Raw genomic sequence first — 23,750 nt, forward strand, 5'->3', positions numbered from 1 at the left:
CTTTATTTTTAATCAAAAAAATGCAGCCTTGGATGAAGATCAGTCAAAATATCGCAAGATCTGTCCATTCTTGGAATATCCTTCAATACCACTGATTCACGTGATAAGAAGCAAGATACCCAATCCGAGAGCTACACTCCTACAGCGCATGAATGGGCTCTAATGTCACAGAGCCCCATTAGCACATACCTGGGGGGACAAAAAGGAGACTTTCACTGCTCTAGAGCAGGAAGCCCTCTCTCTTCCTCTCTTTCAGAGGTAGGAGGAGGGGAGGGGAGGGCAGAGCAAAAGGTTTCATTTTCATCAGCTAGTGTAAGAGTAAGCCTAGGTTTTGGGGGACTGGATAAAGTCTAGCATTGTTTAGAGAGGCACACTGCACCTCTGTTGCTCAGCAACTGTTTCTGTGACGCCAGAGAAGAAGAATGTAGATGGAGAAGGTCACCAGTGTGTTGACAAGACATGAAACACCTACATAGCCAGTGACTGTTGCTGAAAATATGAGAAAATATGCTTAGCAACAGCTGTCACATTCATCCACATTAGTGATGAAAATACAATATTTGCTCATGGTGTGACCCAAACCTCATATGAAAGCAAATCGAGAAAGTTCACAAATATCTGCAACCGTAGCCACAGCTGAGTACAGAATTACCTCAGGGCCTAAAAACTTCTGAAAAGCTTCTGTAGACACCAACTTGCCAACAAAAACACACAAAGAACAGAAGAGCCATAATGGCCAAATAGCTCTAAAAAAAGTCAACCAATAGTGATGAGGTGTTTTCCGGCAGTTAAATACAGAGCCGATGGCCTCAAATGCCCCAAAACTGCTTACTGTGGCTGCATTCAATCAGAAGTATTGATCACAAGAGCTTTTCTAATCACAAGTGACCCCTTCTAACCTTTGACAGGAAGGTCCTTATCTAGAGTAAAGGAAACATCTCAAAGTTTGACTAATTTACAAGCTAACCATTCGATTTTGGTATAATGATGATCTGTCTTACTGACGGCTGTTTCCATTTTTCCATTTGTAAAATGCAAATTAAAAATATAAACAATGCTGAAATGAATGGGATATATGTTGGATGTCTATTGGTAAAATCATGTCAGAACAAACTAACATTCGATTTTTGTATTTACACTGAAATAAAACAACACACTGTATTGATGAAGTGATGAAGATCTTCCCTCTCCACTGGACGCCGAACTCTGATAAACCGACAAAAATGCACTGGCCAAGCAAACCAAACCTAATTCTGGCATGACACCATGAGAAAACACTGTCAAAGTCAACAGAACAGTGGAGATCTGACAGGAAACTCTAGGGTGTAGACAGGATATAATGGTTCCTTATACTCAGCAGGAAAATCAATGTGGCGATTTCTTTCCAAGGGACTGTTAAAACATTCTGTGGGCCAAAGAAACAAAAAAATAAAAACAAGGGTAATTTTTGGGTCAATTTCAAGCGTAAGCAAATAGTTGTTAAGGCACATGTCAATTTTTGTTTGGCTATTTTGACAAGTGAGTCTTTTAAGTTATTTTCTGTCATTATTTATTCTCACTCTCACTATTCACTTGAAACATATATGACTTTCCTCTGTGGATGACAAAAAAATATATTTTAAAGACACTTTTCAGTGTTTCTATGTGACCCTGAACCACAAGACCAGTAATAAGGGTCTATTTTTCTATTTTAAAAATAAGCTGAATAAACAGGCTTCGACTGATGTGTGGTTTCTTAGGATATGACCAATACAATGTGGCTATTGCTACAAATATACATGTTCTACTTAAGACTGGCTTTGTAGTCTTTGTAGGCTTTGTATATTTAGTTTTTCATGTTTTTCTGCTTATAGTAACAACCACATTGATTTTTATTGTATTCAGAGAAAGCAGACCATCCATCCAAAGATCATCCATTTGACACCTGAACGTAGCACCTTGTAGAACAAATAGTACCTTTTGTGAATACAAAAACATGCAGCGAACCCCTAAAAACTAGTATGTAATTATAGTTTGAAGGTAAGGTGATTAAAACTTGTCTGCAACACTAGAAAGAAAACCTATAGAGTACACCAGCAGCTGAAAAACATAACTGACATAATCTGTGGAGAGCCGCATAATATTCGCTATCTGATTATGAATGAAGCCATTCCACGCACGTTTTAGTGCAGTCAGCGTATTTGCTATTCCTCCTCAAACGCCAGAGACCGATACAAAAGGTCAAACTAAGAATAGCATCCTACAACACAAAATTCTACATAATTGTGCATTTAGGGACTAAAATAATACATGCTTAGCTTAAAAGCACACTTCATTAAATATAGAGAGAAAAAGGGAAGGCGCCACACTCTCCGTCTTTACTCATTAATAAAAAGGGAAAGAAAGACAGAGAATAGCAGATGAGAACAGACAGATCTCATATCTAAAAATAAAGCCCCGGGGACAAATTCAAACTTGTTCACAGAATCATGCTTTCAACATAATGGAGGCATCCAACCGTAGATCTTGAATAAAAATAAGAACTGCTTTTACGAATGTGGCTTCTAAAGTCAATCAGAACAGCTGAGGCCTATTGACCAATCAAATAAATACGCTAACAACCTTTTTACCTGAATATTATCTTAAAGTTTATACTGAGAACATAATTTTCACATTGCATTTCTAAGTAAACGCACGATAGACGCTGAGCTTGGTTCTCATGCATGGCTCAAAAAACGCGGATTTACTCATGAAATATTTTACATTCTTACCTGAATATTATCTTAGGGTTCGCCTAACATGCAATACCCAGCAATATTTATGCTCACATTTAATATATCCTAGCCTATATCCTAGCCCTTTCTTGTACACATTTTGGGTGCATGACTGGTACGACATGTAAAAACAGACAAAACAGATAAAAACAAGAATACAGGTAAACAGAAGAACACAGCACTCTCATTACGAACTCATTATCTTTAGCACTAATGCAATTAAGAAGCTTATAAGCTTGGTAATTCAGACTGACATGCTAAATTAATTGCCAGTTTAAAAATTACTTTTCATTTTCATGCCACCTTGAAACACATTTATTCACTTATGAGCACGACACGGACTGCAGTGTAATGCAATGTGTTGGTTATAAGACATTTTTGTAGAGGGGCGTGTGTTTGATGGACAAAGATGTGCAACCTAATTAAACTGCTAATGGCGTCTTTAGTACCGATGCTTAGGATGGATTGTACAAGTGTGCATCGCTTCAGCCTTTCAAATTTATGAAAGCCTGGTGTGTTTTAGGGCCATTTGTGAATTCTCGCCTCCACGCGCACTGGCTCTGCGTCTTCAAACACGGACTGATCTCACTAATCAGCTGCAGTGCACCACTCTAACAAGACTCAAGTTCACGTTCTCCGAGCTCATTCATTTCCGTGGTTCTTCCCATTCATCACGATGCACATGCATCTTAATGAACACAGCACGCTACATGTGACTCATTCCCAGCACTTCATGTGCTCCTGCAGTGAAATCGACCAACTAGAGCATGCATGTAAAGCCTCAACATATGAGCACAGCTGGGAATGTGCCAGGAAGACAAATGGTGGAAAACATGTACATTCTGCTATTCTGTTGTTATTGTTTAAAGGAATCAAAGATTAAATAAACCTTTTCTCATATTTTCATATAGCGTTGAGAAATCCTGGCCTGAAATGCATGCATGTATACATCAAAAAATTATTTTGTATACACACACATACTTATGCAAGCCTATTTTATTTCTATATTTTGGTTTGGGATGTTTGGCATGGGACTTTATTATGCTTATTATGATCAAAAATGTATGAAAAAATTAATAATGTAAAATAGTACTGTAATTTAAAACTTCTATTTTAATATATTTTAAAATGTGATTTATTCCTGAATTTTCAGCAATATATGAAAGCAAACAGCTATCAGCAATACACAGTGTAAATTAGAATAGAGGTTATTAACACTAAATGCAGGATTTTTAACTACTTAATTGCAAATTGTGGCAATTATTCACACCTTAGTACTGTAGTACATTATGAAACAGTATGCAGTAATAACATATTTAGTATAAACCATCATTTTAATTCAAATTATTAAATGAAAGCCACCTTATTGGGACAATAAAGCCTTCCATACATCTACCCTAGCCAATACTTTATTTACAACTTTTCGATTATTCCCGTACTAAGTTAAAATGCCTTTTCGATGTGATATGAGATTTTGAAAAGGAAGGAAAAAGGTTTGGCAAGGTGAATTCGACCTCGGGCTGATTTCATCAAAAATGGGATTTTAAAAAGGTTATTTTGTTTGCGCTGACTAACATATTGGTGGGCAGAGTTAGTGTAAACAGCCTATTATTTGAATGTACTAGATATTCTAAGGCCCAATGTCATACTCATGTAAAGCAGGAATCGCGCGTGCTTATCAACACCTGTCATGCTCATTAATTCATTAGTCATGCATAGTTACACATGGCCCCACTCTGCTGATCTGGTCTTTTACAGGTTAAGATGATTTCTCTGTCTCTGAAAAGCGGAGAGTAAAATCCTTTCAGTCACCCAGCTTTCCACACTGACATATCTTTTTGAACTAATTTTCTATCTACTCTGTTTAATGTTAAAATAACATTCAGAAGAGAAATGTCTCAGTCCCTGGCCATGCCAAAAAGTTCCTTGATGACAAATTGCTTTCCTCCCTCATGAGAAGAGAAGAACACTGCCTCTGTGTGCGGAGGCCTGCTGGGCTCTGATGGATAATATGGCTCCATGCTGAAACTGAGTTTAACCCCAGATCACCTCAAAATACCTTCCTTACTCTTTACCTTTCTTTTCTCATCGCACAAGCTGCGCAGGAATGCAGATCTGAGTCACTGAGTGTACAGATACGATTCAGGTTTAACCATTTCAAACATTTTTATACAATATAAGTAAAAATTTTAAGTAAATTTACACATTGAGCATTACAATGTAGATTACGAGAAAAACTGCCTTCAGCTGGAATATACTCCCATTCTAAATATATATCCTACCAGTTGCTGATCCTCATTTACTTCCATAGTATTGGGAGGAAAAAACCCTTTAGTCATCTGTTGGTACTGGTAATTTTCTGTCAGGACTCTTATCTGTTTCAATTTTAACCCTAAAACGCAGCATAAATGCAACGCATAATTAAAAATGTGGTTAAAAACACGTGAAAATATAAATACAGAACATTCCCTCATATTAACAGTACAGTACACTATTTTTACTGACTTTTCTCACAGTTTATAATATGTAATTAAATATATATCCAGAAAAAGAGGAATGATCTGACATAGGTCAAAACTGTTTTGCGAGTCAATGATAGCATTTGTTCAGATACTTTAGTTAAATATCTAAACGTTGAATTTGAATTTATATAAAACATTAGGCACTGAGTTTTAAACGTTGAATTTGAATTTATATAAAACATTAGGCACTGAGTTTTAAACGTTGAATTTGAATTTATATAAAACATTAGGCACTGAGTTTTAAAGCTGATTGAGCAACATGAATGAGTACAGTGACTCCACATACCATGACCAGGGGTCCTTCAACTCCACCGGCCCTTGACCCCATTAAACTTACACTAGTGTAACAATCAGATAATCACTCATTCACAAAGAAAACAACTTGTTACATAACTGAAAGTGATTTTATAATCAAGATAATTTACTCACACACAACTGCTCTGTTTTTTCAATTTGAGCGTGCTGTCTAAAGCACCATTATGAAAATTGAGTTTCATCAGCCTGGGAGCGATGCAACTGTAATGACAATAGAGAGAGAAGCAAATGAGGGGGAAAACTGTTTACACTGTCTTGTCACACCCCTGCAGCAAAATCTCCTTCTTACACTGCAGCACCGAGATGTGACACACACATCAATGGGAACAAATGGGGGGCTATTCTGGTGGTGTGTGCGTGTGTGTGTGTGTGTGTGTGTGAATGCACTCTCAGCAGTCTCCTGTAAGCTGCACTTGACTGGGGAAAATTTAAGGATTGCAGTAAAATTGGTAAATGTAAAGCGGAAGAGGGAAGTGAGGTAAATTTGAGCCTCAAATTTAAAGTTCAGATGAGCTGATGAGTCAAAACAGACAAAACAACAGACCTCGATGATAAGAATTTTAGAGTCCAAACAAAACGATCTACTATAACACACAGTCAGGTAAACTGGACTTCACTTTGTCCAATTACCTGAATCAGTATTAGATTGAATCCATTTTATTAATTACTAATGCAAGCTAGGTGCATTATGCAATGCATTTGGCATTTCTTATTATTAATGCTTAAAACGGATGTGCTGCTATTTTTGTGGAAAACATTATTTATTTTTCAGGATCCTTTGATGAACAGGAAGTAAAAAATACTTTTAGCCATTTTTTTGTCAGTTTAACACATCACTGCTTAATTTGTTTTTACAGAAATCACTGTGCCAAATGTGTATACTATTATATATTATATATGCAGTTGACAAATCCCTCAACATAGCGCAAAAATCCATGAGAATGGATCCAATGGATCCATTGGGAACCTCTGCAGGTTGCCACTTCTGAATTTATCAATCAGCTGTCTGACCTTTGAACACTGGTCAGGTTCAAGCATTAATTCTGTCAAAGGGTCAAGACTTGGCTGGTTAGTATTGTGACTACTGAAACTGCATATTCTGTGAGAGGAAAAAAAAAAATGTAAAAAGTACATGTGTGTTTGACAAAACCAATTTTAAAAGCAAAAAATAAAGCCTCGTTATTTTTCACGAGCCTCGTCAAAATAAACTATTTTCTTTGGTGGGAAAAAAAAAAGGAAATAGAAAGAAAAAAAAAAAAACTATTAAAAGACCAGCACTAAATTAACTTATGACATAAATTGCCATAATGAGAACATTTTCATGTTATAAATATGATTTATTTTTTATATTTTCAGCTTTTTAATAAATACAAACATGTCATCATTTCAAGTGTTTTTTTTTTTTTGTTTTTTTTTGTGTGTGTGGCATAAATAGACTTCTACTGTACATTATATGAGACCTTTCTTTGTACATCTGAAGGGAAAAAGAGCCAAGAATAAAAATGGAAATGTCAATACCAGCGGTTTAAAAGTTCATTACCGTTTTATTTTTATACGCATTGATGCTGCACATTATTTACACACGGTGTCCTTTTCACTGCATTTGGTAAATGCATTATCTACAAAAGAATTGCACAGTCCTGTGATCTGCTACAAATAGATTCCCACACCAAGTGCCTAAATCACACTTCTTTATCTGAACCAGAGCAAAAACACTCTGTGTACTTCTCCCTGCTAAATATAACGCACCAAGCTGTATGCGAGCATGAATGAAGCTCAAACATTGCAACTAACTCCTGGGGGGACGATCACAGGCACACACCTGGATGTTTGTGTATCTGCCGGCGCTTGGTGTCCATGTGTGTGGATGTTTGGCTGCACAGGAGAGTGTGTATTTGTTTGAACAGCACATGTGTAAAAGTACCTTTTGGAGACGACAGCATCTAAACATAGCCAGCAGCCAGCATAAGGAAAGAGTAGAGCGAGACTGTGGAGCCAGATGGAGAAAACGGCACAAATTAAAGGAGGCAGGTACCTTCCTAAAGACTGCAATTATTAAAAAGAAGAGGCATCATGACAGATGCAATAAGAAGGAAAATGATGTTGGAAAACGTGCCTCAGAAATGATATCAAGTACACTTTAAGAATCAAAAAAAGAACATTTGTTTGCTTTTTTGCTTGTTGGGTGTTTCGGGAGGTTGCCAGGACATATCCGGCTTCTACAGCATTCAGAGCATTTTAGCATATTACTACCCTGTTGCTATGAAGTGGTTTCTTACAAGCTCAAGTCAAGTCTCTAGACAAGGCCTGGATCCCTTTATCAGTGTAGCTCTGGGTTTTTATTTCTGAGCACCAATTGAGTCAGATCTCTTTAAACACCTCTGCCTTTTAAACTGCATAACTTGAGGCAATATTCTTGTCTGTAGCACAAACTATTAAGTATGAATCACATGTCAAAATATAAATTTGGAGACAGCGGTTCATTCACAGCCTTAACGCAGTCTGTGCACTCTCGCAAGCACCTCGAATGAGAGAGAGAAGGTGAAGAACTGCAAACAGAACAGGGGGTCCTCAGTCAAGATGGATGCTGCGGTTTAGAGCTTTATAAAGATGCTTGTTTCTAGGGAGAGTAGACGATGACAGCCGCTTAACACATGATAGAATCCACAGCACACCATCCTCTGGGAGTTCCTCCCTCTTATACTCATCTGACATACAGCAAAATACCTGCATTAAAGACCCTTTACACAAAATGCCGGGTCACGTTGTCAATGAAGAGTCCATGTGGTGGTTTATTAGCGGTTATGTCAGGATGACCCGCACAGACTCATGCAATCTGCCGGGGTCTGAATGTTCAATCCCTAAGCGAGAGCACTCACTGGTACCCCATATAACACACAGATGGACCATGGTGAAGAACAGATTGCTTCATACCTCACTGTTCTCAAATCCAGCAACACACGCAGCATTGCATAACACACATCCCAGCACAGAGGCCTGGGTATTTACACTTGGTCAATTCGTGTATTTTTACTGATCAGACACTGAATGACGTTTGAATGGAAGGCTTGCATTTGCAAAGGGAATGTGATTTATATTCATTATGCAGAGACATTTTTATAGAAAATCTAAATGGAATGTCACCAATCAGACAGCAATCTGTTCAATCAAGTAAATATGCAAATAAGGGTAAATAGTAGGGAAGCATTGGTATTAAAATTATGGCTGATGCAAGTGATAGCTAATCACTTGGCAGTACTACACTGCCGTTCAAAAGTCTTGTGCAAAAACAGAGCAACAGAGTATTAAATTGATCAAATGTGACCGTGAGGACATTTACGATCTAATAAAAGATTGCTACTTCAAAACAGCAGCATAACAATAAACATGTTCAGATGTTGTATTTGAAGACATTTGTCGAGGTTTGACCTAAAAAAAATATTTTACGCATGCATTGCTAATTCCAAAACCAACCTTTTATAGAAGATTGATGTAGTTATTAATGCAGTTATTAGAGAGAGAGAGAGAGAGAGAGAGAGAGAGAGAGAGAGAGAGAGAGAGAGAGAGAGAGAGAGAAATTAAGCGTATTAATTACCTGTCTGTGCGTCTCTCGATGGTGTTAGGTAGAGGCGTCTATTTCTTGCGAAACTGTAAGTTAATCTTCTTCAAGAACAGTTCTGAAACTACCTCACTTGTGAAAAATGTAATTGTTGTTAAACAACAACAACATTACTGATAAAATCGTCTTCAGAGCAGTTATCGTATCGTATGCGATATTTTCAACTGAGGTTCAGAGAAAGTAGCCAAAGAAAGGTGATTTGTGACTAAATAAATGTAAAAAACGTTAAAGTTGTTGCTAGGGCAGTTTGAAATGTGGCTACATTTAGCAACAAAAATGCTATTTGCTAAGTTGTTTACGTGCTCGAGTGAGAGATATGTGCTTTCCATAAATAATAAAACGTCATTTTGTGGCAAAAGCATGGAAATGATTTGTCGTTTTATCTCGTTATTTGCTATAGTTAATTACGTATTGGTCAGTATCATTGGGACTCTCGGCTACAAGGACCTTGAAATAAAATAAATCCTTTGGCGAAGTGATATGGACATGTAATGAGGTCAAAACCTGCCGGGAACTTCTTTAGCATCAGCCAATCAGATTCAGTAATTCAACAGCCCCCCCATAGTATAACAAACACTAATACTGGCTGGTAACTAATATAGCACCGACATTTATAATGCATATCAGAAAGACAGTTCAGCTTTAATACACTCATGACACTCAGTCAGCAGCAGCAGGTGTGTCATTCAGCCACCACACTCCATTTCTCCACAGGGTTCCCTACAGTTTTCATTGTAACGCTTTATTTTATCAATTCAAGTCATTTTCAATTTCCCATCATCTCTGGTTTTACGTTATGATTCCAGCAGACACTTCTGTGACGCCAAAGAAGTGGATATTGGAAGGGCTGCCCAGAGATATGCAGCAGGAGACCGAGAGGGATTTGTGGGATACAGATGACAGATTAATCCTCTCAAGTAGAAGGGAGAAATGGGGAGAGTTATGAAACATCAGAAATATCTCAGGTAAGGCAGCATAAGGGAGCAGCGAGGTTCCTTTTCCCTTAATCTCTCATGAAAGTGATTTGTATTCCAATAATGCTTCCTTAAAGGGATTTTTCAGCGCACAAAGTACAAAGTCTACAAAGAAGAAGTGGGTCATGATTAGTCAACCTAAAAAAAGCAAAAAAAATAGTGTTTTTTTTCCACTGGCCAGTCTACGACCTAAAATAATCTTGCAAGAAAAATTCCTCCAGTTCATTAGTCTTAAGAAACAGTAAAGTGTCCCCTTAATGGTAGCGGATGTCATAACTTTAAGGGATCGCACTGAAGTAACTGGGCCTGGATGCAGCACAGCTTTCCAATGCTTTCCCTTCTCACTGCCATTTATCCTGACATGTTAATGGGAGGTTTTGAATTACAGCCTTATCTCTGGGACGCTGGAGAGGAACGGAGAGCACGCACACAACCCTCTCAAACTCACAGACCTTTCCAATTTATATACCTTTGATTTCATCTAACTGGCCAGATTCATCCAAAGCTCTTTTGAGACGGCCAGCCAGCCAGTGGCGTCTACTCAATGTGTCTCCAAGGATTATCTCTTATGTTTTCTCCTCCATTTTGAAGCGGTCTGCTGTTTTGTTAGTCATGGTTCTTTTTTAACAAGCAGACACGCTGTAAATGGAAGTCTATGTTCACTCATGCGGCATACGGAAACGTCGCTTTGTAACCTCAGACATGACGACGACTGTGTGAGGCCCTTTTGCTAAGATTTACCTCAAAGAAAAGGTCCACTGTCCATCTATCCATATATTCATCACACTGTGAAAGAACTGGCTTGTCTTCTGCTTGGTTAGCAAAGACCAAACATCAAAACCTATGGGTTTCTAAATCCCACTCTGGTTTTGTTAAGTACATACAATCCACGTAAATGTGCACAGTGCCAGAATGTTGACAAACATCATCTTAAAAAGTTTCAAAAGGATATTAAAAACATTTCAAATTTCAAAAATTTTCTGGTAAACTGGTTAAGGTGGAAAAAAGAGACATACATGCTGACTGTCAAGTTATAGAATATAGAACTGCTTAATATTGATTAAATACTGCCACCTAGCCGAGCATTGTAGTACTACTATAACTGATCAGCAGCCTGAGCAGAACAGACATGTCAGAACACAAGTTAGCTAAAACTATTTTAAATGTTTTCATTAATTGAATACAAGCAGGAACAAGATCAAATATAAATATTAGAATAAAATGTTGCCTTGCTATAATATAATATTAATACTGTAATAGTTAATAACAAAACATAAATAAGAAATGTTCTAATATTTCTATAATATAAATAAAATACTAGGATGACAACTTTGTCAGTTTATGGTCAAATAGTTTTATTTCATCTTTTGGTTGCCATGTTATACAGCCAAAAAAGAAGAAATTCTTTTTTTTATTCAATGCAAAACATATAAAACCTAGCAATACCAAGTAGCAAATAAAGAAAATGATGACAAAGCTTGAGTACATGAACACTCAACTGCCTGAACAATTCTAAGAGACAAGGTTGTAAGAGAAAATGGACTTCACAGGAGCAATGAATGGAGACACTTCACAGCTTTTTTTTTTTTATTATGAAGTGTCCATCTGAGAGGATTCTGAAAAAGAAACAGAAAGGAGAAAGATAAAATAAATTTAAATCCAAATAATTGCAATAAGCAATATCACACACAGACTTGTGCTTTTGTACTGGGCTATAATTTGACTGAAGCAACAGAGCTGAAATTAAGCAAGACTGCAAGTTTAATAATGCCTTTATACAGCAGCTCTACAACTCTACAAAAGTTGCATTAAAAAAAAAAAAACAGTATAAAAAGTTGTGTAACATTTTAGTATAAGGACCAATTCTCACTATTATTAGCATGACTATTATTTAACATTTATACTTATAAAGCACACATTCTACATGACCATGTAAACCCCTAATTCCGCCCAATACCTAAATTTTAACAACTTTTCATTAGCAGAAAATCTTAAGAGTCATATATTTTACTTTTTGTATAAGTACAGCTCTAAAAATACCATTAAAGAAATGTGCTTGCTGGAAAAAAGGCATTGTAAAGATATTACAAATGGGCCCTTATTGTGAGACCCCCAGGAATCAGGGGCAAGAAAAACAGATGAATCTCACGTGTTTCATTGAAGAGGAAGGAGTCCTGGTATTCTTTCATGTACTGTGAGGATCTGGACTCATCCAAGAAGAGAGAGTAGACCCTCTTAATGTCCTCTACTTGGACCTCAGTGCCCTGTGAGAAATGTACAGCCAGAGTCAGACCAAGTGCTTCTTATAGTATTTTCTTGCGACCCTAGCCAATATACGTGCGTGCTGGCATTACCCGGCGTTTGCGGCACACCAGGCCTGCAGTACTGATGAGCTGGATAGCATAACGGAGTGAAGTCTCCTGTCCAATACGTGTTAAAACTGTGTGCGCCTCCTCGCTCAGCTCGACATCTTCCTCCTCACAGCTGGAACACAAACACATCAATGTATGTTAAGAGGTGACAAACAACCTCACAATACTGCATATTTAACATCAAAAAAATGCTCTCACCGAATCTTCAGGATCTGTCTAGTCTCTTTCTCAGTATAGGGGGAGGTTGCAATGATGAGCAGACGGTCAAGCATGTCTATGGGAATACCATGAGGACTCTGGTAATTGGTGCCTCTAATACTGTAAATATGAAACAACAGTGGGTGAGGAGAAAGGATCCACAATTAATGGTAGTTGATCCATTAATGGTTGTGTTTGTGTGTATACCGGGTGATGCCTCGGTTAGTAGCCATGATGAGTACAGGGGATAGATCGCTCTCAAGAGCTCGATTCAGGAACGAAAAGCATTCTATGTCCAACATATGGACCTCATCTATAAAAAGAACCTGCAAGCACAAAAGAGCTTAGCATTGCCTTTGCAGACATGACTAACAAACCAATCAGAAAAACCATAATGCATTATTGGCATGATGGCAATACAGAGTTAACAATACAGGGTATACTTTATTACAGCATCCTGTTGGTCAGTTTAAAATCTTGCGGCATACAGCCTCTGAAAAATATTTTTCACATTCCACATTCACATTTTACGCTTTGCAAATTTCTTACATCCATCCTTTCATTTTACATAAAGTTGGAGACAATTCTATAGTATTATTTTATTAATTTATGTTTTCGGTTGTTTTTTAATTTTTTTATTAACACAGTTTTTAACAATATGCAGTAGAGAGTTAAATGAAACTTATTTTCTGAGAGAGTCTATAGTCAATATCTGGAAGGTTTTCGATAGAACAAAAAGGATTTGAAGTAAAAAGTAAATTCTCTGTTTAAAAGCTACTGGCCTGCTTACCCCAGGAATGATCTCAGCTTTGCCTTCCTCTCTCCATTCAGACACCTTAGCATTGATCTGCTCTCGAACCTCTGACTTAATCTCTCCTGTGTCCCCTGCAGCACAAATAATCAAACATCAAACGGCAAATATCTACAGACGTTTTATTTGATTCTGATAGCCTAATCAAGGATTAGTTTCACTGAGCATGTTATTATCTCATCAGTAATGTCAGTTTTAAAAAGAATGACCAACCTGAAAATAAGGCCAGGAATCCCTGAGTGCGGCTGTTAATGACGTCAATTTCGTGAAGAGAAACGGTGTGAACGACCTCCTTCCGTTTCTGCAGTTCTCCCTCTGGACACTGAACAAACTGTGTCTGAAATAAACAACAAAAACAGTATACATGAAAAATACTCTCAGGAAAAAGTTGTCATTGATTGATGGCTTAATTTCACAGAGGAAGAGAGAACTTGTACCTGTGCACCCATGGCGTCATAATCTCTTGCTCGAGTAAATGACCTTCCCAGTTTGCTAATCTTCCCTGTGGCTTTATCGATGGTGATCACATCTCTGCAGAATATGAAAAATGTGCCATCCATTAATGATATAAGCAGTGGAAAACCTAAAACAAGGTGGTCTGGCTTAAGCCTTTTTATGACTTACGCACTTATGTTATGCACACATCTCACTATAATGTATATACACAAACATGCATACATGTACACACTACAAACTTACCATAAAGCAGATACATAATCCCTAATCATTTAAATATTGTGTTTAAATTGAATAATAATAATACAACTCAGTTCTGACCTCATCAAATGTTTCAGTAATTCAAACGCAATTAGTGGGAGAAGATGCATGGCAGTCCAGTCTGAACAATTTCTTTTATACAGAAAGGGGTATCACAAATTTCAGCTTTATTATCTACCCACCCAGCTTGTACTCTCTCTTTACTGAGGCTCTCAATCATCTTGGTCCCCAGATCATAGATGGTTTCCATCTCTGTCGTCTTCAGCGTGAGCTTGCCCACTTTTACACCCTTGATACAAACGCAGAAAGAGAAAAAAAATGATTAATGACTAACTGAGTTCACTTAGTGATATATCCTAGCTTCAGACTAGCGCTATTTTGGGACCTGAGTCCTACGCTGAACTTATCAACACAGCTGAAAATTCATTTCTTACTTTCATAATAACAAAAAGTTCATTTCCCCACTGAAGAATGATAAATATCTTTAATAACTTTCCAGCCAAATAAATGAAAACTGTGCTGTGCAGCGTGCTCTCTTAGCTTCTCAGGGAACACCAAATGTTAAAATAAAGAAATCAAAACTGACAAATCTTATTTTTAAATGAAACAACATTATCATCATGCATCCACATAAACTCAACTTTAACCTTTAAACAGCTGCCACTAGAAACAACGTAATGCTAGTTTTTATTATTTAGTTTTTTGTGTTTTGTTTTTTTACATACGAGTTAAACAGATTATGATGCCGCGTAAACAATGGTAACAAAACAGAGACAAAAACAAATTCAGTGAATCTGGTCTATGAAGAGCAGAGACTTACAGTTCCTGTAGCAGGTCTGTCGATCTGAATCTCTACCACCTCTCCTTCAATGATCTCAGTCTCTTCTCTGCCAAACAACAAACACAGAACATAAGCACTCACGCTAGAATTTTTTAGATATTAAATTATCTACATTTAAAAAAAAACAAAAAACGTATGAACTCTTCATTTAATAAAAATCCATTATCAGTAAATCATTAACCATTTGGAGACAGCCTACTATCTCCCTTCTTTAATATGATATAATGCCAGACTGACGATATGCATTTTAAGGTTATTCTTTGTTCTTAATGAAGACGTCACACTTCAGTCGGCCTCACTCACTTTATCCTGACTCCTATGGCTTTGCGGAAGGCCTGGCTCAGAGCTTCGGTCTTGCTCATCTCCAGAGAGAAAATCTCACTCCCAGCAAGAGCAGTGAAAGGTGTGTCAGGGCCAAGAGACTGGGCAATACCTGCAAAAAAAAACATAATTCACTGGTTATTTTGATGCATATATTTTAAACACATCCCATTACTGCGATTGTGGTCAGCTCAACCTCATTTATTGAACCTTGTAAATTAAATCTACATCCGAAACGCGATTAACCATGAAAAAATACGCAGAAACTCACCCATAGCAATAGCCGTCTTGCCAGTCCCGGGTTGGCCAGCAATGAGGACAGCACGACCAGCGATCTGACCATCTTTGATCATTTCAAGGATCAGACCGGCTGCCCTTCGAGACGCCAGCTGGCCCACCATCCCCTGAGACACCTGGTGAGACAGAGGTTCGTCATTTGTTTGTTCTAAACATACAGTGAGCAATTCTGAGACAGAGACAATGGTGTTGCTACCGGTAAATCAATCATAAACACTGAACATCACCTGCCGTGGCTCCAAGGCATCATCTAACCCAAGGCCACGAATGTGAGAGTGTGCGCCTGTGAGAGAAATCAAAGCATTTTTTACTTGTTTTTGCATGTTCGCTCTGTAAACAAACACAGCTGTCAAAAACGTATCATGGTGGCAGAATGTAACTGATTGTAGTTTTTTTATTATTATTGTGGGTTATTTAGTTGCTCACCAATCCTCTCAATTCGAGTAATGTCTCGCACCTCCGGGACTTTCGTGGCTGCCACCTTTCATGACAAGTTAATAGGTAAATATAACGAATGTGTTAAATTATCTATAATATAAAAATGAAACGAAACATTAATCTGCGCTTTAATGTCGTCTTTATGTAATTTGAGCAGTAAACAACCGTTAAGCGCGTGCGTTGCCATAGTGACACCCAAGCGCAACAAAGTTTCCAGTTAGCTCAATACAGCATAAATGTATAAAGTGTAAAATACGCGACAGTATGTTTACTACCGCAATGAAAATTCAAGGCAAACGCGCTAATAATGCAGTTTAAAGAGTGGGGGTTTCATATTTCCAAATAAAAATGCTGCCGCAAAACGCATGCTAAACATTAACACAAGCTATGGTTTCGGGCTAATTAAGGAACCATTAACTAGGAGGTTTCTCGATTTCTGAATACCTATATAAAAGCCATTTTCATGAACCAACTTCAAAATCTCTGATTTGAATTAAAAAATATATACATATATATTGTTGTAATAAACTGAAGCACGTGCTAAAAGCGGCAAGCCCACATACGTGTTTAATAAACACACAAGATATTTAGATGCTCTACAGGCAGCACAGAATAGTGGCAAACGCATGTATTGTTTCGTATCCAACCCGCAAGAATGGTATATCTGTCAACAATCAAGAAATAAACGCTAAATATTATTCTCACCTGCGCTGCCATGTTCTCTCGTAAGGCGGTTGTATCTGAATGGGTGCGCGGTGGAAATCCGTCCGGGCGGAACACGTGACTTCTATACTGAGTTCTGGATTAACATTCTTCTGTTTGAATGTGCGTACACATTCATCGGAGTTAAACATTTTGCTATGAATTCTGCAGATTTAAATTAGTCATCGAGGTAAAATTGACTTGTGATAGCCTTAGTATTGGTAGCATCAGCGAGAATGGGTCGAAAATAATAATCCATCCAGTAATGTTTTGACCCTATACTTTTTTTCAGCAGAACAGTTTGTTCATTTATGACTGTCTATATTAGACTTGTGTGATTTATGCCTATAATTTCAGATTTAATTTGAAAACATAATATTTCATCAAAACATGTTGTAAATGTTTAAATATATATTACAATTTAAAGTTATTATTATTATTTATTTTTTTTAGAAAAAATTGGTGGCAGGTAAAGTAGAAATCTGAACTACAAAACTTAATAAGCAGTGCTTTTTTCTTTTAAGTTAAAGGTAACACTTAGACTTTAACAGAAAAATATAAGCGTAAAATAAATGAATCGTCTCATTTATTCAAAAGTTCCATTGTTAAGTCAGATATGATTGCAACCAGCAGAGGTCACTCTTGTAATGTGTCTTAAGTTATCATTAGAACGGAATCTTTATACCATAAACGGTACTCTATATAGGCATCATCTGTGCATCAAAAAATGGATTATTCCAAATATGTCAAATAAACGATTCAACAAGAATTTTTAAAGAGATGTTTATTATGTTATAATTAATGCAGATAAAATGACCCACATAAATCAAACGCAAGATAAACAGTAAAAAGCTTTTTCTGCACCTGATTAAACTTCATATTATTTAAACAGTACAATCACACAGACAGACAAAACATCATTAAAGATATTAGACTTTTTGCGTGGTCTGTATACTAGGAAATGAGCTTCACAACTTCAAAGCTTATTTAAATATTTTTATAGAATTTGTTTTGTTTTTCCGTTTTATTGTTTTTGAAAATTTGTAAAAATGTTTTTGTTAAACACATTATTTGGTATACCACAGATTAAAACCTTCAGTTTAAATACATTAATTGTAATCAGCTTCACCATACACAGGCTTTAATGAAAAAAAAAGGAAACATGTTTATTTTTTAACATTGATATTTTTTTAAATCTAGTAGTAATGCCTTCATATTCCCTGTCCAGTTCAACCATTTACAACTGACAAATAGTAATAGCAGACTCATACCACACCCAGAAGCCAGGATATACCGGCTCACTAAAAGAGGCTTTAAACTGATGAATAAGTGACATAGACTCGGACACGGTGTAGAACGAAAGAGTGCCTCCTGCACAGTCCAGAAACACCCCGATACGGGAAGAGTAGGGTGCGTTAATCTCAAGCTGGTCTTTGTTGTGTCGAGCTGAGTAGCTGGAGTCAGAGCAGAAGAGACTCCAGGACTTGCGGTTGTAGCCAATACGAGCCGAGTCTCCGTAACCTGCTCTCTTGATGCCTTTGAAAGCCACACCGATGGAGGCTCCCTCTCCGCTCCACTCCACTTCCCAGTAGTAGGCACCTCCTGAAAGGGCCTCTTTACATAAGACCTGGGGCAGGCAGTCAAATCTCTGGTTGCTTTCATTGTAAGATTGAGGGTCTCTCTTTAATGCTGCTTTCCTGTTGTTTCGGGAAAGGTAGAGCTGTCTGTATGCTGTGCTGGGGTCCAGAGTAAGCTGGCAGGCATCTTGAAAATAAACAAGATAGACAAGAGCTGATCAGGATTGGTGAATTAATGTATGTTAAAGTGTAAAGTTATGAAGACAATGAATCTCTGCCCACTCTGCATGCAGGTATCTCGATCCATGTACATATATACTGCATTTTGGTGCTTTAAAAGATACATTTTTGGATAAAGCTAGTGCCACAAGTGATTTAATGCGCATCAAAATGCAGATGTGCATGGGTCAAGTTAAGAAACTCAAGACCACAGGTTTTCAGATCCGTTATTAATTGAAGAATGTATAATCATGAGTTAAAGGCCACATAAATCATGTTAACAGTGTCTACAGATGCCACATTTGTAGTGAAACCTTTATCAAAAGAAACCAAAAATAATGCATATGACAAGACGGACATCACTGCATGTTTATTTTAGCCTATCCTAGGATAGGATTCCTGATCTGGGAACAGTTTTGCTACGATCTCCAAGCAAATCTGATCCTAGATGAGCATTCCTGATGTAAGGTGCAACATGCATGTGGATAAATCACCTGCCTAGTGGTTGAGTCTGCACATTGGCTCTCAGAGCTGGTTGGACATTTGGAGGTGCTTTCTGCCAGAGGTGCGTGAACGTCTCTCATCTAGAGGGCCGAGAGTGTCGATACACATTTAAGACACCCTATATATTATTCTATATTCTCTCAAACAATCTAACTCAAGCATAATTATTTGCTGTCTTCTGACCACCATTTAGAAGTTTCAGGTCTGTAAGATGTTTTTAAAAGAAACCTCTTATGCCTGCATTTATTTGAACAAAAATACAGCAAAATTACATAAAATATTCTATTTGACAAAATTTTAAAAACATAACTTAATCCTGATGACAAAGCTGAATTATTAGCAGCCAATATTCAGTGTCACACGATCCTTCATAAATCACAGTAATATACGGATTTGATGTTATTATTAGGCTGAAAATGATAAATAATAATAAAAGGACTCAATTGTAAAAAATCAAAAATCTCTTTGACACCAATTTTTTTTTTTTAACGGTAATGTAGTGTTTCCGTCCTCTAAAAGACCACACTGCTCTAAGGGGAGAAGACGAAATGTTTGAGGGATGGCAGTTATCGTGATTCAGCCATACACCCACTCACTAAGCAGTCTACGCCTGTTCTTACAATATGTTTGGACGCAAACTCAGTATGTAAGGAATGATGTTAGACTACTCCCACTAAAGTCTGACATTTAACAGGATGAATGCCAGCATGTTTTCTTAGCACGTTCTGCAAGCTTTCAAAACATCTAAAAATGTATATACTATTTTAATTAATCATAAGCAGAGGTGAGAATTCTGTTGACCTTGAACTTTATGTCCTGTGCATGTTATCTCTACAACTACGCCCTCTGGTCTTGGGCAAAAAGGAAATTCTTGTATGAAAACAAACTTACACTGGAGGAACTCGTCCCTTGTCCGGGGAGTGTTGCTGGGACTCTTGTACATGTCAATTTCATCAGCTAGAGACAAAATAAAGAAAGCTTTAAAGCATGCAAAAATGGCAAACGTTAATCTGATCTTTCAAAGCAAACAGATTATGTTACCGATAAAAAGGAAGGACCATTAGGTACTTTCTGGATAGTACTATAGGTACTTTCATGTTAGAGCTGACTCTACCGCTCACAATGCTTTTTAAGAAATTAATACTTCTATTCAGCAAGGATGCAGCAAATTAAACAAACATGATAGTAAAGGTTTCTACTTCTCTAATATTTAGTAGCACATCTGTTTTATAAATTAATAATATTTCTTGACCAAATCAGCATATTAGGATCATTTCTAAAGGATCATTTAACACTGAAGACTGAAATGGCTGCTGAAAAATAAAAACTTCCATCACAGGAATAAATGAAACTGTAAAATATATATTTTATTTTTAATAATATTTCAGACTTTTGAATGGAAGTGTATGTTTAACTGAAGGCTAAAATTAAACATCCAAGATGTGTGTGCCGTTCATAGAACAGATCAGCTAATAAATATGTATTTTAATGTGATGCTGGTCTTAAGATCATTGCTTAGCAACAGACCAACCATTTCTTGGAGCACGACACTGGCTTTTGACAAATACCATTCCAAAATTCCAGCTATTTAGCACAAAGCAAACAGCAGGGCAGCTGGAGTTTCCCATTTTCATTAACTTACACTTTGCAGATCTTTTCTTCTTACGGTCCTCTAGCTGGCAGAACGGCATTTTGTTCACTGGAAAACATATGAGAATTATTTTTAAAAAAATGTCAGTTTAACGGTTAATTACATGATTACAAGAGAGAACATGATTTATGCATCTGTCATACAGGACCGTACCTGTCTTTGCCACCTTTACTAGCTCTTCATTGCTGAACTCATTTAGATGTTGTTTCATCTCAGAGACGGTCTTGGTGACAGAGCCAAAGGAGAAGTAAGGGTTCACAGTAACAGAGGGCAGCTCCTCTGCATCAGTCTGGGCAATCAGCATATGGTAACTCTGTGATAAAAAACAGGACAATTCTTAAGTCATTTTTACTGATGACTCTAGAAGAGATATATTTTTCATCATTCACGGTGTCTCAAAATAGCACAGTTGAGTACACTTAGATGATCTTAAGTTTATCTTGAAATGATGTTTACACTGCAGGTGCTCAGTGAATATTCATTTTGTGCAGCAGTCACCTGGATGAAATGGATGTGATCCTCGGTGCGAGAGAGTTGTGTCAGCTCATTGTCTCTCCTCTTCAGGTCAGCAATTTCATGGCCCAGACGCTCCATGTGGCCTTCAGCAGTGTTAAGTGCTGACTTCTTATTGGCCGAGATGAGTTTGGTCATTTCCTGTTGCATTCTTTCAATGGAACGAAGCATGTCACCAAACAGCTTTTCACTCTCCTGTAAAGCCCGTTGCGCTGAACTCTGAAAGAACAATCATAATTGTTAGTATTCTATTTCAAACTCTATTGCTTCACAGGAAATGTATAACTTTTTATACACGCATCTATTTACAAAACATTCCAGCTTCTTTTCGAGAAAGAATTGGTCAACACATTCTTGCCTATTAATTAATGAGTTAATGCTGATCTTGCATTATTATGTTGAAGAATTTGTTTTATTTTAACCTGACATATTTATGGTCCAGACATACCTTAAGTGCATCCACAGCCTGTTTTAACTCTTCCATTTGCTTCACCCTGTCATGGATCTTTTCCTGGATCTCAGCTTGGGTGGCGCCCAACCGTTGCTATGAACAATTAAAAACAACAAATTTATGACAAAGGAATGTTGTAAGTACAGCATCCTTCCACACCGCAACCACTTCCACATGACAATACAGTCACTTTTAGATGCATTTTTATATGAAACATTTTTATAATTATAAAGCATACTCATTAGTTAGTATCACTTCTGTCATTATAACGTAAATGGATAGGTTGTTTTACAATGAAACTTTAAAATTAAGTGCCATAATGGAGGTGTAGAACCTCCTTAGATCGTTTTCTCGTCTCAGTTTTGGGTGGAGATCACTGACTGGCCATGTTTGTTTTAGAGGGGTTGGCTACTCTTATATTACATCTAGCATATTCAGCATACTGAAAATGAAATTTTTGCTTGAATAGGTGCACTGTTGCATACAGGAGGCATTTATCGCCATTTAATCTGTTGCCATAACAGATTCACCAGGGTAACATTTCCATAGGTAAAAAAATGTTCACAATTGCACTTTTTGTAGTCTTACCTGCATTTCCGCCCTTTCCTGTTCAGCGGACACCATGTCGTGGCCCTTGTGCTCTTTCACCGTACACAACACGCAGATACACATCTGATCCGTTCGGCAATAAAGCTCCAGACCTTTCTGGTGCTGTGGGCAGATCTGACGATCAAGGTGTCCAATCTCATCCACCAACTTATGCCGTTTGAAGGTAGATGATTCGTAATGGGGCTTCAAGTGCTTTTCGCAGTAAGAAGCAAGACACATCAGACAAGACTTGACAGCTTTGAGCTTCTTTCCAATGCAGATGTCACATCCAACGTCCTGGGGCCCAGCATAGTTGTAGTCAGGGGCCGGAGGGGCCGGAGGGAATGAGTCAGAGTTTCTGTGAGATGAAGATGAATTGCGTGAGGACTGCAGGCGGCGTGGATTGGGCCTCTTGTTGTAAGTGACCCTGCACTGAGGACATAGGTACTGTCCAGTGTGGTCTGCATGATCCCAGTAGGTCTTGATACAGACAGAGCAGAAAATGTGACCGCATGGGATGGAAACGGGGTCCCTGAGATCTTCTTTGCAGAGATAACAGAGGTCCTGTTCAAGCGACATGGTTAAATCCCCAAAGATCTCCGAAAAGGAAACCTGCGTTCGTGTGCGAATCAGGAAAAGTGAGTCTGAAGTGTCACCACAGCATGTTATATAGAGTAAACAGGGAGGGAGGCTAAACTGGTTATGCAGAAACCAGTAAATCAATGGGGGAGTGGCTGAAGCACAGGTGAGGACAGCGATTGAGGGAAAGAAGAAACAAGTATCATCAGATGTCAACGGAAATGATAACAGCGAAGAAGAGAAGCATGAATGAAATGCATGATCTCAGGGCATAAAATTGTTTTAAGAGGTGCAGGACTCTAAGAAAAAGCACTCTTGCGTCACATACACTTGCAATTGTTTAATAAAAAAGCTTGTCTTGTGACTGCTACGTCTGGTGGCAAGCAATGATCTCATCGTTAGAGTGTTTCTGAACGGTGTTAGGGGCTGCATGCTTGCAGAGAGCTCAATATGTGTATAGTGCTCCACTGCGCAGGAGTTGCCATGATGGATGAGTGCTTAGAGACCAAGTATATATTGACCTTTGGCACACAGCATCAAAGCAGGAGGATAATTTATTTGGAGGGAGTATGAGTGTATTTTGGGTGTTTTTCCTCCTTGAAAGACTTTTGAGTTAGAGGAAAGTATGTTTTGTATTAAGAGCACTTTAACATCCAAATAGCTCAATTGTGCATCTACATGTAAGTAGGTGAGAGTGAGATGAAGAGAGCTGTTACACTGTTGGTTTAAATGCAGTTATACATGACCGAAAACAACTTAAGTGAGGATATACTGTAATAATTTGGTTT

At 37.7% G+C, this 23,750-nt stretch overlaps 2 protein-coding genes across 4 annotated transcripts; both read right to left on the reverse strand.

The window, feature by feature from the left end:
* Positions 1–11,517: 11,517 nt before the first annotated feature.
* Positions 11,518–16,957, reverse strand: ruvbl2 (RuvB-like AAA ATPase 2). Its single transcript, XM_043238275.1, has 15 exons — positions 16,884–16,957; positions 16,167–16,221; positions 15,968–16,023; positions 15,715–15,856; positions 15,426–15,555; positions 15,102–15,168; positions 14,464–14,570; positions 14,002–14,095; positions 13,778–13,901; positions 13,544–13,638; positions 12,961–13,079; positions 12,754–12,873; positions 12,538–12,667; positions 12,333–12,447; positions 11,518–11,799 (listed from the first exon to the last, which is right to left on the reverse strand). The coding sequence occupies exons 1-15, from the start codon at positions 16,893–16,895 to the stop codon at positions 11,774–11,776; spliced, it is 1,392 nt and encodes a 463-aa protein (XP_043094210.1). The 5' UTR covers positions 16,896–16,957; the 3' UTR covers positions 11,518–11,773.
* A 690-nt stretch (positions 16,958–17,647) lies between these two features.
* ftr83 (finTRIM family, member 83) lies at positions 17,648–23,030 on the reverse strand. Of its 3 annotated transcripts, none has more exons than XM_043238140.1 (8): positions 22,384–23,030; positions 21,793–21,888; positions 21,330–21,563; positions 20,985–21,144; positions 20,823–20,879; positions 20,072–20,137; positions 19,171–19,260; positions 18,508–18,644 (listed from the first exon to the last, which is right to left on the reverse strand). In XM_043238140.1, exons 1-7 carry the CDS (start codon positions 22,960–22,962, stop codon positions 19,202–19,204), a joined length of 1,251 nt encoding a protein of 416 aa, XP_043094075.1. In that variant the 5' UTR covers positions 22,963–23,030; the 3' UTR covers positions 18,508–18,644; positions 19,171–19,201. The 3 variants fall into 3 exon arrangements, with proteins under 3 accessions (XP_043094074.1, XP_043094075.1, XP_043094077.1); XM_043238142.1 differs by having other exon boundaries at positions 18,511–18,644; positions 19,175–19,260; XM_043238139.1 differs by lacking the exon at positions 19,171–19,260 and having other exon boundaries at positions 17,648–18,644.
* Positions 23,031–23,750: the final 720 nt, after the last annotated feature.

This window comes from Puntigrus tetrazona, chromosome 5 (assembly GCF_018831695.1).
Source record: "Puntigrus tetrazona isolate hp1 chromosome 5, ASM1883169v1, whole genome shotgun sequence".
NCBI classification, from domain to species: domain Eukaryota; kingdom Metazoa; phylum Chordata; class Actinopteri; order Cypriniformes; family Cyprinidae; genus Puntigrus; species Puntigrus tetrazona.

Excerpts from the sequence above, each read along its gene's own strand:
- ftr83 (XM_043238139.1), bottom strand. The coding sequence starts at position 22,962 with ATGTCGCTTGAACAGGACCTCTGTTATCTCTGCAAAGAAGATCTCAGG. Across the intron at positions 21,889-22,383 it reads AGGAAAGGGCGGAAATGCAG|CAACGGTTGGGCGCCACCCA; the intron begins GTAAGACTACAA and ends AATTGTTCATAG. Across the intron at positions 18,645-20,071 it reads AAGGGACGAGTTCCTCCAGT|ATGCCTGCCAGCTTACTCTG; the intron begins GTAAGTTTGTTT and ends TTTATTTTCAAG.
- ruvbl2 (XM_043238275.1), bottom strand. Across the intron at positions 13,080-13,543 it reads AAGCTGAGATCATTCCTGGG|GTTCTTTTTATAGATGAGGT; the intron begins GTAAGCAGGCCA and ends TTGTGCTTGCAG. Across the intron at positions 11,800-12,332 it reads CTTCCTCTTCAATGAAACAC|AATCCTCTCAGATGGACACT; the intron begins GTGAGATTCATC and ends TTTCTTTTTCAG.